This window comes from Bactrocera neohumeralis, chromosome 5 (assembly GCF_024586455.1).
Source record: "Bactrocera neohumeralis isolate Rockhampton chromosome 5, APGP_CSIRO_Bneo_wtdbg2-racon-allhic-juicebox.fasta_v2, whole genome shotgun sequence".
Taxonomy (NCBI): Eukaryota; Metazoa; Arthropoda; class Insecta; order Diptera; family Tephritidae; genus Bactrocera; species Bactrocera neohumeralis.
The window spans coordinates 63,628,385-63,645,279 of record NC_065922.1 but is presented as its reverse complement, the minus strand read 5'-3'; the positions used below and the strand labels follow the sequence as shown (position 1 = coordinate 63,645,279).

General features: G+C 35.0%; 2 protein-coding genes across 2 annotated transcripts in view; one reads left to right on the top strand and one right to left on the bottom strand.

Moving 5' to 3' along the window:
- Positions 1–1,324, top strand: part of LOC126759164 (frizzled-3) — a 485,412-nt gene extending 484,088 nt beyond the window's left edge. The window contains exon 4 of the transcript XR_007666974.1: positions 1,162–1,324. The gene's annotated coding sequence lies outside the window, so the exon portion shown is untranslated. The remainder of the gene's footprint in view (positions 1–1,161) is intronic.
- LOC126759340 (uncharacterized) overlaps positions 1–16,895 on the bottom strand; it is a 134,416-nt gene that overhangs the window by 55,148 nt on the left and 62,373 nt on the right. Inside the window, exon 3 of the mRNA XM_050474074.1 lies at positions 1,447–1,507. Coding sequence (XP_050330031.1) covers positions 1,447–1,507 — 61 coding nt within the window. The remainder of the gene's footprint in view (positions 1–1,446; positions 1,508–16,895) is intronic.

The following is a 16,895-nucleotide window of genomic DNA, read 5'->3' as shown; positions in this document are numbered from 1 at the left end:
TGTCCATGAGTAATCGTGAGAGTGAGAGAGTGGCCTATAGGTGGTGTTTATTGCAGGTGTAGAACTTGCAGGGACGGTAGTGCTTTGCGCATTGGCAACGGCGTATACCGCAGTCGGTGGAATGATGAGCTGTAGGAGATATGCGACGACATTGATATAGTTCAACGAATTCAGATACAGCGGCTAGACTGGGTGAAAATACTCCAGCCCTGAGAGTATTCGACTCAGTACCCGCCGGGAAAAACAGAGGAATAGGAAGACCTCCACTTCGTTGGAAAGACCTGGTGGAGAAGGACATGGCTACAATTGGAATATTGGCTATAACTGCGTTAGCGGTGTCTACGCCAATAAAGAAGATGAAGAAAAATGAACCGTTATTTCAAAAAAACTTTTTTTTTTGAAGAAAAATTAACCGTTATTTCAAAAAAACTTTTTTTTTTTTGCTAACCGAAATAGAAATCGAAACCTATAGAATTAATAGGCATCGGTTTTAGAATAAGTTACTGAGGGGTTTAATAGGCCAGAAAAATTTTTTGCTACAAACAAACAAATGTGTTCGGAAATGTTGGTTTCATTGAAAGATTTGAATTATTTATTTTTAACAACAAACACATTTCTTGTTTCTAAATTCTAATTTCTAAATTGTAATTGCAAGCCGAGGTTCGAGAGAATACCAAATACTGTAGTCTAATATGAATAGTAAAAAATATATTGTGGGAAAGAAACAAGTTAGTATTGGGAACTAATGTTACAAGTTCTTTGATTTGATACAATTGAAGCTAGAAAAATAGACGGCTGTTGAACTCAATTAATATTTAGGTTGTCAAAAAAGTCTTGCGGTATTTTCGCTAGTTGGCGCTGAAAGCGCGTAGTTCTAGTTTTATTCGTCGCATCGGGTCATGCTATACCTTTTTGGAAAGCTCATTTCACGCGCTAACACGTGTTTGATTGATTGTCGTTTCTTTTAAGTCGTTCGTGAGTTATAGCGTCGCAAACATGGAGCAAAATAAAGAGAAAATACGGCATATTTTACAGTACTACTACGATAAAGGCAAAAATGCATCTCAAGCCGCCAATAAAATTTGTGCAGTTTATGGACCCGATACAGTTTCCATTTCCACCGCACAACAATGGTTTCAACGTTTTCGTTCTGGTGTAGAGGTGGTCGAAGATGCGCCACGCTCCGGAAGGCCTGTCGTCGAAAATTGCGATAAAATCGCTGAATTGGTCGAAAGAGACCGGCATAGTAGCAGCCGTAGCATCGGTCAAGAGCTGGGCATGAGTCATCAAAAATTCATTTCCATTTCAATAAAAAAAAAATTCAATAAAAATACCGCAAGACTTTTTTGACAACCCATATAATTATTGGAATTTGCATGAACCGTGGACATAAGTATGTATGTATGTTCTTGTAAAAGCAAATTTATAAAGAAATATTTTACTTACCATTTATAAAGAGCACTGCACATAGTAGGAAGAGGGTTTGCCAAACCGCTCCTCGCGGAAGCTGAAAAATATAAAAAGAAGAATAAATCAATAATTTTCTTTCTGGAAATTAAAAGTTTTAATATTAAAAACATAATTTCAATACAAAATTTTTACTTTAGTTCGGAATACCTGGCGAAAACTATTATCAATTATCAATACTGAATACCAAATAAAACACGAAATAAATAAAAGAAACAAACAGAGAAATTTTAGTTGGACAGAAATAAGGAATTTTCAAAGCAAAAAAAGGACAATTTTAAAACAATAGTTTTATATGATAGCAGTATTTTATGGTACTCTTTTGGGTCATGATTATTGTAAGATAGTTAGTGGATTCAAAACTAAGATCCGTTAAATTTTAAACTCAAACTTTTTTTTATAATAATTGCTGCTAAGAGAACAAATAGCATATTCCGGTATATTATACCGCTACAACAGTAGCTACATATGTACAGGGTCTGGCACTCGAAGTGTAACCAACTTCAGACCGTTCGCGCAGCTGTCGCACTGGAATCAGCTGTTTATAAATTTGCTGAATGACAGTTCGGAATATTGTTCACAAGTGTACAAAAGCGTTTTGCCAAAAGTGAACGCAAAAAAAAATGATCAGCGATGGAATTCAAACGTAATAGTGTGATTGCTTTATATTTAGCTGGAAAATCACAGCCAGCAATTGTTCGTGAGCTCAAACACCTTAATGTGAATAAAGTTTTTGTTTATCGCACCATCACTCGTTACAATGATACTGATAGCATCGCAAAACGCCATGGAGGTGGTCATCAAAAGACTGCAACGTCACGTGAGATGGTTCTGAAAGTGAAGAAGCGACTTGAGCAAAATCCACGGCGAAGTGCCAATCAAATGGCTAAAGAACTGAAAATATCCGACCGCAGCATCCGACGCATATTGAAAAATGAGCTCAAGGTCAAGCCTTACAAGTTCCAAAACGCCCATGATCTCACACCGAAGCAGCAACAAGTAAGACTTGAGAGTGCGAAGCAGTTGCTTCGGGCCGAAAGCGGTCAAATTCCGAACATTGTGTTTTCTGACGAAAAAATTTTTCCAATTGAGCAATTCGTAAACTCTCAAAACGTTAGGGCTTACTTCACCGACTTTTCATACGAGTGAACCAAGATTGGCTGAAAAACAACGTTCCGAACTTCATTCCGACCACCCAATGGCTCTCGAATTCACCAGATGCGAATCCAATGGATTATTCTCTCTGGGCCATTTTGGAGAGCAAAGTCCGAAGTAAAAAATACACCAGTCTCGAGATGCTGAAGAAAGCCACTGTCCGTGAGTGGGCCAAAATACCGACAAGCCACATTCGGGCAGCTTGCGATTCGTTTTTTGGCCGTCTCAAGGCCATAGTTAAGGCAAAACTCCTTTTTGTCATATCGAGCAAAAGTGAATTGGTCCTGAATTTATGATTATTTTCACACATTTTGTACTTTAAAATAAATTTAAAAAAATATCGAAACATAGCATATTTGTGATAAAAGAGATGCTGCATAAAAACCACTGTTTAATTTATACAGGGTGATTACCAACAGGCAGGCACTCACAAATTGCAGCCGAAACTGGGGCAAAGCAACGTTATTATTATTATTGTCATGAACCTAGTATGTGTGTGCCGGTGTGCATGTACCTCCATGTGCACGATTACGTAACTAACGCAACGCAATCGCTTATGCGACAGTTGCATCGTCAGCGTCCGTGCCTTTTAGGAGGAATGCAATTGGCGAAATAAATGTTTCATAAGAGTGACAACGCTCAAGCGCTCACTTTTGTGCGTGCAACTCGCATTTTTGTAGCTAAATAAATGACTTAGCGTATACAAGTATAATTATTTAACTGGGGTATTACTCGACATGAGTGAGTCTCGTGTCGTCGACCTCTAGGGCAATGGAATGAGTTTGATTGAAAACTTCTAATTTTTAACTACAACTGGTAAGAAGTTGCTTACCGATATCCGAATGATGTCAGACGATCTGACTACTGTAAAAGTTAACTGCCGCTGAATGCGCGGAATTAACTAATTGTATCGAAAGCTCTTTCATTTGACGAGTTATCTTCAGCAAATTTGGCATGGGTTACTGCTCAAGAAATGGTAAAATCTTCAAAGTAATTGTTCAGTTCGAGTCGTTGTAGCTTATAGTTGACATACAAACTTCAAACTTAAGTTCTTGTAACGAATATTATGTATTTGTGAGCGATATTATAGCTTCAGTTTTTTCTAGTCTTTATATTATTTTGTTGAGAAAAGGGTAGTGATAGGTTGGGTAGTTGGGTTTTGGGTGACATTTTCAGCAACTGACTGAATATATTGGGCAAAGAGCGTTAGCGAAAATGTGCCTGTGGCCAGGAATCCAAATAAAGGTCAAGTGGAGTTGACAAACCAGTCAGTTTAAAGCCTTTCTGCAGTGGTTAACTACGCTGGAATTAATAAGTGGCGTTGACAAGCTCAGCAGTGCCTTATTGGCAGCAAAAAAGGGTTACTTGTCTTGTTAAAAGAACAATAGGCGATTTTTGTTCTAATGCAATTAGAGAGACTTCAATTACTTTTGAAAACTGAAATATGGGAAAAGTTTATTAGATAACTACTGCAATAGTATACTGCTACTAAAGTGGATTGCTCGGAACTGTAATTGCTTTTAATATCCTGGATGTTTTAGGTATCATCATATTTTTGGTCGAGTTCTTACTATTTTACCCATTCTATGAACTTGGTATTTTGTCATTTTATTCAAGCACTTCTAGTCTAACTCTGCAAATACATGTTTTTTACTTTCAATTTAGAATATGATTTGAAAAATCTTATAAATAACTGCACAAGGTCTGTCGCAAAAGAAACAGGACTGTTAAAAAAAACAACAAAAAATTAATATTTTTCAAAAGTTATATTTTTTTATTCAAAGTAGTTTCCTTGTGCTTCGATACAGCGTTTAGCCCGGTTAATTAGCATTTCAAATGAGTGTTTAAGGTCATTTTTCGGAATGCTCTTGAGAATATCGGTCGTCGCCTTTTGGATAGCTGAAATGTCCTGAAATCAGTGTCCTTTCATGGGCAAATGAAGTTTTCCAAATAGGTAAAAATCACAGGGTGCCAGATTAGGTGAGTAGGGTGAGTGATTAATGGTTAATATGGAGTTTTTTGTCAAAAAATCAGTGACAAGCGTCGACCGATGACACGGCGCATTATCGTGCAACAGGCGCCAGGACCCTGCCTCACGGTATTGTGGTCGAGCACGACGAATGCGTCACAAAAGACGCTTCAGAACACCAAGGTAGAACACAGCTTTAATCGTTTGGCCAGGTGGGACGAACTCTCGGTGTACAATACCCTCGGAATCGTAAAAACAAATCAGCATTGTCTTTATTTTTGACTTCTGATGACGACCGACTTCTGATCGTCACAGAGGTCCTCACGACCTTTTTGGAATCGCTTAAACCACTCATGCACATTACTACGGGATAGGCACTGATCACCATAAACTTTTTTCATCATTTGAAATGTTTCAGTAAACGTTTTCCCAAGTTTAAAACAAAATTTATTATTTGCTCTTTGTTCAAAATGCATTTTACGACCGATGACTAAAAGCTGCTGTCACTTTTTGATCGATGACATCGATTGTAGTTACCCATTTGTCTTAAAATTTTTACGAAATATCAACAAGAGATCAAACTTTTTATTTTATTTCATACACCCACCAATAGGTGGCGCCACCAGAAACAGTTATATTTAAAAAGTTCTGTTTCTTTTGTGACAGACCTTGTATATGTACTTTCAATAGATTAAATAATCTATACACAGAGTTGCCAACTACTAAAAACAGTTATATATGAAAACGGTTAGATAAGCAAGAGAAGTTAAAAGTAGTGACAAATTGGTCAAAAAACAATCAAAGTGTTTCATTAAAGGGTAAGGGTAGTAAAATTCAAACCAAAAATCATGCTTTTTGCATTATCTCAAAGTTTTATATAATATAAATATTATCTGGAATTTTTAAGTAAATATGACAAATAATATTCGAATTATTCGATAATAAGCAAAGTGTGCTTGAACGTTCGGGAAGGTTCTCGTAAGACTTCAAATGCGATTTTCTTAAAACGGTGCCTTTCGAACTGGTGACCAAGATAGCTTGAAACCCGCTTGCTAGATCTCAATTAAATTTACACAATTTTCATGTTTTTAAGCTTTTTAAAACACGATGAAGGGATCTCGAAAATCTGGAGAAAATTTCCTGAGGCTGTTATTGTGTTAATTTAAGCAAAACATTAGACATTAGACATTAGATAATTATATTATACCCTCCACTTAACTTATGAACTGAAAAAAAAAATAAAAAAGCTATATCATAAAAACTAGAGCTGATAGAGACAAACTGATTACAGATTTGAATTCAGCGCACCCAAATTAACTAGAATCAGTTGATAAATTCAAAGAGCAAAATTTTTTTTTAATTTTGTCGGGCTGTGTAATAGATTACCTTACTAAAAGAAATTTTTGTTGTCAACGCAAGGAGCTTCGGTTGGAACAAAAAGCCATTATTTTCCAATTTCCCCTTTTCAAATTTTTGTCAAGTCAAGTCGGAACTTTACTCAATGATGCAGTGTTTTTACTCTTATAAATAAATTAATTTAATAAAAAAAAAAAAATTATTTAAATTTGTCATTATTTTATGCCAACTTTTTAAAAATTGAAATTAATAGAACTTTGCTCTTAAGATGATAATTATGTATTTTCTATAAATTAAATGACCGTCAATTAAAAAAAAGTAAAATTAAATGTGTAGGGTATAACACGCAAAAGTGCAAATATGCAACCAATTAGCAGTAAACAATGTTTGTCACACCTCTCGCATAAAAATGTGTACCCAAAACATTGTTTCAACTCAATTTACTCAAAGAATGCACAAAATGTGTAAACCACAAGCAGTTGGCTGTTCCTATTCATCTTCCTTAACTAAAATATAATTAAAGTTTACACTCATTTGCATAAATTGCTGATTAACATTGACACTATGACCGCAATTCGCAAGCGTAAGCGCAGACACAAAAGACTGGAGACTGGCGATTCATTCATTCACTGCTCATCCCATTGGACAGCAAACGTTGTACCTTGATTAATATGCACAAAGAAAACGCCACACAAAAGGCACAACAACGCAATTAAGCAGAGGCGCCTCCACGCTGCAGCGCGACTAATCAAGGTCGTGCGGTTTGGCCAACATTGGCCGCTCTTCGGCAGCTGTTTTATAACTAGTATTAACAAGATAAAACAGCAAAAGTGAAGAAGAAAACTTACATAATTTTATAAACCACTTAAATTAATAATATATGCACGCCCTTTCGTGTTTATAACTGTTTATCTGTGTGGTAACATATGAGCGTAGCATAAAACGCGCCACTCACCCGTTCGCCATTCATCGAGTCAATGCGGAGTGATCGGAAATTCGGTGAAAATGCAACAATCAAAATAAAGGGAAGTGTTTCTCAATACTACAATGGATTACTGCTTCATTTATCAATTTATTAGCATTTTATTAATTTTGATTTAGTAATTTAGTGAGAGTGTCTTTGTATTAGTTGTCTGTTTAACACATATTGCGTTATTTGTTTAGTTGACATTTAGAAAGTTGCGCCTATTTATGTAATTATTTTGATATATTTTCCAGAGCATTTCTACACCTTTTATATAAGAAAGTTTTATAAGGGGTAAAAAAAGGCCTTCGGTGATAATTGTTTGTCGGGAGCAAGTGTTTTTGATTACAACAAATTATTTAAAGAGGTTCGAGAACGCGTTGACGACGAACCATGTCCAGGACGGTCACCAACATCAACTGCTGATCAACACATCAATGAAATAAAGGAATTGGTGCTTGATAATCGATGATTAACAGTCAGAGATCTTAATGGCATCGTCGGAATAACGGAAAGACCAGTGAAAACCATTTTGAAATATCATTTGGGTCTAAGAAAAGGAAAAAGGCGATTAGTTCCAAAACCACACAATTTTCGAAAAACAACGTCGAAATGTGTTGTCAGTACTGACGATGAGTTCTGGATCTATGCTTATGACCCGGAAACAGACGATCAGTCGGCCAAATATCGTGGCAAAGGTGAGCGGAAACCGAAAAAACCACGTCAAAACAGGTAAAAAATAAAAGGTTTTGACAGTTGTCTTCGATTATCCAGGTATGGTGCAGTCCGAAGTACTTCCGACCGACCTAATTGTCAACAAAGAATATTATTTGAGTGTTATGCGTCGTTTGCGTGAAGCTATTCGTAAAATGAGACCGGAATTATGGACCGACAACTTTTCGATTTTACACCTCGATGATGGGCGGACACATGCTACGGTGATCCTTCGTGAGTTTTTCGCCAAATTTTCAACCAATATTGTGCCGCAACCACCGTATTCGCTTGCTTTAGCTCCGTGTGACATCTGGCTATTTAGCAAACTCAATCGGCCGCTCCGGGGAAACCGTTTGGAGACATCAAACGTGAATCGCAACGCGCATTGAAGGCTATTCCGGAAATTTACTTTAACAACTGTTTCGACGATTGGAAAAACCGTTGGCACAAGTAAATAGGGGCCAAGTGGAATTACTTAGGGGAGGGCGGCATAGATAGTGAAGAATAAAATAAGAATTAAAACAAGAAAAAACGTTAACTTCGGCTGCATCGAAGCTAATATACGCTTCACAGGTGCGATTCTTTTAGTAACTATGTGTTCAGTTGTATGGAAGCTATAAGCTATAGTAATTCGATCTGAACAATTTTTCGGAGATTATATTATTACCTTAAGCAGTAATCCATGTCAAATTTCATGAAGATTCCACGTCAAATGCGAAAGTTTTCCATACAAGCTCTTGATTCCGATCGTTCGATTTGTATGGCACTATATGCTAAAGTAAGCCGATCTGAACAATTTCTTCCGATATTACATTATTTCTATGAACAATAACTTATACCAAATTTCGTGAAGATATATCGTCAAATGAGGAAGTTTCCCATGCAAGCATTTGATTCCGATTATTCAGTTTGTATATCAGCTATATGCTATAGTAAGCCGATCTTAACAATTTCTTCGTATATTACATTATTATCTTAGAAAATGACTTGTGCCAACTTTTTTGAAGATACATTGTCAAATGTGAAAGTTTTCCGTACAAGAACTTGATTCCAATCGTTCAGTTTGTATGGCAGTGATTGTATGTTATAGTAGTCCGATATCGGCAGTTCCGACAATTAAGCAGCTTTTTGAAGAGAAAATGACGTTTGAAAAATTTCAGAACGATATCTTAAAACTGAGGGACTAGTTCGTATATATACAGACGGACAGACGGACATGGCTAAATCGACTCAGCACAACATACTGATCATTTATATATATACTTTATAGGGTCTCCGAAGCTTCCTTCTGGGTGTTTCATCGTGGAATACTTAATATACCCTTTTCAGGGTATAAAAAAATATGATGAAGGTCAACATTTTTTCCATGATTTTCAGCGGTGAATTGTATGACTTTACTTTCCGTAATAAAATTTTCAATACTTTTTTCTAAAAGCCACCGGGTCAGATATATAACGATTAAAAAAAAAAAAACATATTTAAGGTAGTAGTTTGGTAACTTGGGTTCAAAAAATCGATTTTTTTTTTACTTAATTTGAAAGTACAATGTCTTGAGAACATATTGTGAAAATTTCAGACAGAAATTTGAAATATTTTGGGAGTTATAACGAGTTTCCTAGAGCGCCTCGGAGTCCAACTTGCAAGGTTGTTGAACTTTACACGCTTTTTTCTCAAAACATTGTTTTTCTGGTCGGCCCGGGTCCTAACTTTTTTTCTACTAAATCGATTGCTTTCAAATTTCAACAGGCTGTTTTACACACTTGTAGTTCTCGTCGGTACTAACGAGAATTTTTTCATCCCTAACTTTTTATTTTACAAAGTCCGCCATTTTGTTATTTACCCTTCAAATTCAACTTCAGTAGTTCCGACCAGAATGACATGTCTATAGATTAAGAATAATCAAGAATATTTGATTTCAGATAAAATCAAGAGCCAAAATCACCCGTGCCACCCACGTGCATTTTTTTTTGAGGTTCCAACTTCGAGTGACTATAATAATAGTAATAATATAAAAAACCACCCTCCAAAGAAGTCATGAAAATAGGCATAAGTTACCAGACTACTACCTTAAACTATGACGATTATTATATCTGAATTGATCGATTCCTTTCCAAAGAAAATTACCTCTTTATATTATTTATTTTATTGGATACAAAATATTTTTTAAGCCAGTAAGCAGCCGCAAGATTACTATTATTTGAAATATGAAAACCTAACCAAAGAAGCTATTTTCAAACTAGCAAACTCTATGAAGATAGCACCGCCACCTTTCACTACGGTTGCCATAAATTTAAGATTATTCTTCAAATTGAGCATATTAAAGTTGTAACATCTTCCGATTATTAAGTCAGGATACTGAGAGTTATTAAGAGTATTTATTAAAACATAATTTTTATTAGAGACAAATAAACAGGTAATTAAGTAAAAACTCAACTAACTAATAAATTATGCAATAAATAATCACGTTGTACGCGAGTGTAGTTGACGCAGCAGGCGAAGAAGAGGGCGGACGGTATTTCGGACTTTAATGCACCATCATAATAAGGTGTATGTTGCAATAAAAATTACTTTACTTTACGAAAATTACAAATGATAATTTAATAGTTTTTTCTGTAAAGTATTAAGAGGATTAAATAGCGAAATTAAAAATAAATTAAAAATAAAAAAAAAACAAGAAAAAACTTTGACTCCGGTTGCTCTTAAGCTATAATAACCTTTACAAATACTAAAGATTCCGTAAAAGAACTTCATTCCGATTGTTCAGTTTGTATGGCAGATACAAGGTCTGTCGCAAAAGAAACAGGACTGTTAAAAAAACAACAAAAAATTAATATTTTTCAAAAGTTATTTTTTTTTTATTCAAAGTAGTTTCCTTGTGCTTCGATACAGCGTTTAGCCCGGTCAATTAGCATTTCAAATGAGTGTTTAAGGTCATTTTTCGGAATGCTCTTGAGAATATCGGTCGTCGCCTTTTGAATAGCTGAAATGTCCTGAAACCAGTGTCCTTTCATGGGCAAATGAAGTTTTCCAAATAGGTAAAAATCACAGGGTGCCAGATCAGGTGAGTAGGGTGAGTGATTAATGGTTAATATGGAGTTTTTTGTCAAAAAATCAGTGACCAGCGTCGACCGATGACACGGCGCATTATCGTGCAACAGGCGCCAGGACCCTGCCTCACGGTATTGTGGTCGAGCACGACGAATGCGTGACAAAAGACGCTTCAGAACACCAAGGTAAAACACAGCTTTAACCGTTTGGCCAGGTGGGACGAACTCTCGGTGTACAATACCCTCGGAATCGTAAAAACAAATCACCATTGTCTTTATTTTTGACTTCTGTAGACGACCGACTTCTGATCGTCACAGAGGTCCTCACGACCTTCTTGGAATCGCTTAAACCACTCATGCACATTACTATGGGATAGGCACTGATCACCATAAACTTTTTTCATCATTTGAAATGTTTCAGTAAACGTTTTCCCAAGTTTAAAACAAAATTTAATATTTGCTCTTTGCATTTTACCACCGATGACCAAAAGCTGCTGTCACTGTTTGATCGATAACATCGATTGTAGTTATCCAATTGTCTTAAAATTTTTACGAAATGTCAACAAGAGATCAAACTTTTTATTTCATATACCCACCAATAGGTGGCGCCACCAGAAACAGTTATATTTAAAAAGTTCTGTTTCTTTTGCGACAGACCTTGTATATGCTGTTGTTATCCGATAAACAATTGCTTCATATATTGTATAATTGCCTTGGACAATAACTCTTGCCAAATTTCATGAAGATACCTCGTAAAATGAAAGAGTTTTCCTTACAAGCACTTGATTTCGATCGGTCAGTTTTTTTGACAGCTATATGCTATAGTTATATATTTTTTAGAGTATCCGACGTTTCCTTCTGTTTGTTACAAACCGCATCGCAAACTTAATATGTACACGCTGTTCAGGGGTATAAACACAAAGCACAGCAAGCATGTGTGCCAATGGTTTGGCATCATGGCCAACAATGACCAATATCAGGCGAAACAAGAAATACGAAATGAACGAAATAAAATAGCCCAAAACACAAAGCTAATTTCGAACAAAGTGTGGCATAAGAGATACAGCAACAATGCCAATAGCCAGTCAGCCGCAACGGCACTAGTGCCGCGATGATGGGTAATCAATGAACTTATTGTCGGACGCTATTACTTTTGATTTCTTATACTATGTTTGTTTTTGCTTTTTTATTACTCAGCCATTACATAAGCCGACGAGCATGTAAACCGCTCAGTTACGGTTAATAAATAACGAAAATATATTTATGTATGCCAATTTGTTGTTTTTTACGGGCTATGTTTCATTGAAGAAAAATGTTGCTTGTGGATTTATTGGTGCATACTGCATATTTGTAGCCCACAATTTGTACAAGTGTATGTGTATGTGTGATTACTCTGTAGGAAAATCAACAACTAGTGCAGTGAAAATCTAATTTGGAACCGTTTAGCTATTTTAGAAATGTGTCAGATCTGCCGGTATTGGTACTGACTTATCATGACAATTCATATAAACGAGTTTTAAGATATATAAATTGTATCGAAACGTCTAAAAATGATAGTATATAACTAACAATCAGTGAATTTGTCTTTTTTTTCAAAGTTCTGAAAGTTTTAAATAAAGTATTATGTTAGAATGGATATCAAACAGCTTTCTTCAACGATAATTTATAAATTAGTTTTGTGAGAAATTCAATGTATTCCACTTAATTAAATGATGAAGTGATCCAAGATTAAGAAAGTGACTGTGAAAGTGAAATGACTTACTTTAATCTACATGTAGATCTATAAATACATACATATACAGGATTATGAATAAACTAATATGATACCACTTCTTGAAAAAAAGTTCAACATTGCATTATTCCCCGCGATTTCGTGTCTTACAGTATGAAAGACGAAAAAGATAAGCTTCTTTTTACTTGGCTAAAAAAGTGTACGAGTTCGTAGATGGGCGTAATCGTACAACTGCCACGCCCACAAAAACCGAAAATATATAAAACATAACTAAGCACTAAATTAAGATACAAAAGTATAATTTGGATCAGGTTATAGCAAGGGGCGCCCGTGCGCGAAAAGTTTTGAAAAAGTGAGCGTGTCACCTTCTAATAAGTTTAATGTACGTACATATGTATATCCTAAACCGCTAAAGTTACAACAACCAAATGCGCCGAGCGCAAATATTATAAGAGCTCTTCCGAAAGTGTGAAATTGGAAGAAATCGGAAGATACCTCGCTCACTCTCTATATAACGGTACTATTAAAAACTACTATAAGCGCAATAAATCTATAACTAAATACGCCAGAGACACTAAATTTTACTAATACTGTAGTATTAGGGGGCTTAAATGGGGTCGGGTCGAATTGGACGATTAGTATGGCACCGCATATCTCGAGACATGCCAAACCGATTTAAACCAAACGTGGTATGGACAGTCCTTTGACATTTTTATGTCACACTGTGAAAATGGGCGAAATCAGTCTTCAGCTACGCTTACTTCCCACATAACACATTCTTAAAATTCATTTTATTTATTCGCCTTCTGGTACACAAATCAGGAAACAATTACTATAACGCGCTAAGCCTTTGCAGTAATAGTTTCTTTAACTATGCCACCTTATGACCAAAAATTGTCCAAATTTAAACAAAATTGTTCAAGCCCGTAGGTACCGAATATGTGGCCTCAGTATTTATAGTTGATTTTCAGATTCAGACGGAAACCTTTCTTGACAATAGTATTTCTGTGTAGTGAAAATGGGTTGAATCGGGTCAATACTTCTCGGAGTCTCCATATCTTTATATATATAAATCTTCTGACCGTGTGTTTGTAAGTGAACTGCTCCTAAACGGCTGACCGATTTTGATGAAATTTTTTGTGTGTGTTCAAGGAGATTCGAGGATGGTTTAGATTCACAATTTGGTCCACTGGAAAATGTTTTTTTAAATTAATTTTTCATTTCATTTAATTTTGGAATGTTTTACATTGGATCCGATAGATTGCGCTACCAACGCAGTATCCAATATTCAAACCTTAAATTGGCGTAAACGTGCAATAAACAACACGATGCCAAAGTAAAAGGCGACATCTGTAGACAAGTTTTCATAATGTGGACAGAGTTGTTCGTTCTTAAGTAATAAATTGGGTGATTCAATACATCTATGGGTAGCTATAACATTTTTTTCATACCTGCTAACTATTGGAGGGGGTATCTTGACAGGCAATTTAAAATTGCAAAAGATCTGGCATAAAAAATAGCGGCAATTTGAGATATACAGAAATCTTTTCGAGTCATTGCACAGAGCAATGCAATATTTAAACGGGAACGATGAAGTACATACATATATGCGTACAATTTCAAACTGATGCTTCCTGAAAAATAATAAAATTGCTAAATATTGGGAATGGTAGACGAGAACTACAATCAAATACACAGTGCAATGAATTAAAACTGGCTCATTTATCATTCGATGAATAATATACCACAGGCGTCCCAAAAAGACTGATGCCACCAGATTTTTTTGTCCTTGCCAGCCGATTTTTTTGCCTTTCCACGTTTGAGAACCGTTTTTTAATATGCAGTCCACTAGGCTAACAATCGATTGGACTCGATTGATTTCACTGATGCACAGCCCAAATTCAATAGTATTTTTACCCCAAAAACCAATTCTTTCTTAACGCACGAAATGCTTTTTGATTCATTTTTTTGTAAACTAACACAAGTTGCTTCACCAAAAATGCGATTATTCCTTAACTAATATTTATAATTTAACTAATAGAAATCATATAGATGGTATTAGACTAATACTATTAGTGGTACTACCTATGTATCAGCCACAGTAAAACGTGGGCGGGTCCTCTAGTATCTAATATAAAGATTTTCGAACTTCCAGCTGACTTGATGCTGTATATAGCGGTCAATATTTGACTTATCTCAATGAAAATTACAAACCATGTTTTACTCATAACAGTGTATCTTTGTGCCTAAGGTAGGCGAAAACCTGACCTAACCCCCATATAATTAATATCAGGAGTTTCGAACATCTGCCTGATTTTACTCTATGTGGTTGGTGATTGTACGTTAGGTAAAAAGGTACATAGAGATACAAAAGTGACTGCTTTTTTTGACGCACGTATTTCTATATGTACAAATATATCCACACATATACATACATAAATGAGCAATAACTTAGTTGAGACATTCTCGTGGATGTAATTCGATTCTGGCCAAATTGCTGCTTAAATACGCAATGAACGCCAACGCAGGCTATTTGTAGTAATTAAAAAATAAACAAAAAAAGGTTACAAATATACATATTTGCATAATATATATACATACATGCATGCATATAATATACATATGTATATACTATATAAAGTTTTTCATATTAATATTTTATACACCGTTTTTGTTTTGCTCATTTGAATCCGGCTGGTTACGCGACCAAAAAACCTGTCTTTGACTCATTTAAGACCATCAAATTCCACTCCCATGAGTTTTAAATTGTATCAATCGGCAATATTTGTTTGCGTTTTTCTATTTTTTTCTTATTATTTTTTTTTGTTCTATTTTTTAAGTCTTATTATCAGATAGAAAAATTTATATCTCGCTTCCAACGACTTGAAAAAATATCTTGATTAAAGGTTTTGTAATTGAATGCTCCAAAATATTTAAAAGATATTATTACGGTTGAAATTTGACAAAGGATATTTTTTTGGAAAAATTTTTTGGATTTCTTATGAATTTTATAACTCAATGAAAAAAAATTATTATGAATAGATTTTTTTAGAGGCATTTCCATTAGAGGTGTCCAGGAACCTATTTTTTGCGAGTACCAATTGGAAAAAAAAATTTTTTTTTGAATCACTAATGTATATACTATATAAAGTTTTCTGCATATTAGCTTCATATTTTATACAACGTTTTTGTTTTGCTCATTTGAATCCGGCTGGTTACGCGACCACAAGAAACCTGTCTTTGACTCATTTGGTCAGCTTGTTGAACACCATCAAATTCCACGTAACCCACACAGTGGCTTCAAATTATTCCCCTACGTCAATCGGCAATATTCGTAAACTTGCGTTTTTTCCCTTTTCGCATTTTTTCTGATTTCTATTAATATATATTTATGCGTTAGTAAATATGTGTGTAAAAATACAATTTTTTACGCTTTTATTTTGTTTTAATGCATAATTTTCAATTTCACTGCTACAACACACTGCGCCAATTATGGTTGGCTGCAAAGTATTCCCAATTGCCATTTTGGTGTGGACCCACATAACCATAATTTGTTCACCTTATTACGCTCACTGTTTACTAATTACATTGGTTTAGTAACTTATTTCGATTTCCGTTATATTTTCGTGTGTTTTTTGTGAGTACTTATCGGGCAATTATTTACAATTATTTAATATATTTAGAAATAATTCACAAAGTAATTAATGTAGGTGGTTTGTTAACGATTTTGGATAAGTTGAAGGTCAGTTAGGGTCATCGAACAGTGAATATTTATTAATTCAACATTTTATTAATGTTTATATTGTATTATTTTAGGTTATTATATTAACTATCGGTTATCCACTATCAAATTTCACACGAAAAGCTGTTCTTGAATGAAAAAATGTTTTTCTTCTACAAAAAATGTGTCGTAATTACGTCTACTAGGCTTAGATATAAAATCTCTTCAAGTATAATTTATTGAAAAATACCAATGTCTGTTATTCTTATACATAAGTATATACACATATGTAGGTATGTATACATATATATACAGCCACTTACGTACAACCGCAGCAAGTTCAGAATTGCAGTAACCTGGTATTTTTAGTACACTAAACTCAAATCCGAACGTTGTTGGTGCGCTATAAATTCTTCAAAAGGCACTAGATTCCGACAGCTGTTTGTTGTAGATATGTACACCAAAAGGCAGCAGTTACAACGCAGTGTGGAAACCAAAAATCTCAACCATTTTTATATGCCTTTGCCATGATAAGATCACAACAACAATGTTTTGTTGCCAACAAGGTGGTCAGTGTTGCTTGTGGCAAAAATGGCAATGGTTGCAATGAAATCAAATTATTTACACAATCTGAAGCAGAACAAATATCGCAAGAACCTCTGCTGTTGCAATATTGTCTACGCTCTTTTGTGTTGTGGTTTCTTATTACAAATCGCATAACACATATGTATATATTCTTAACGGTATCTAAAAGAGTTGCAAGCAATAAC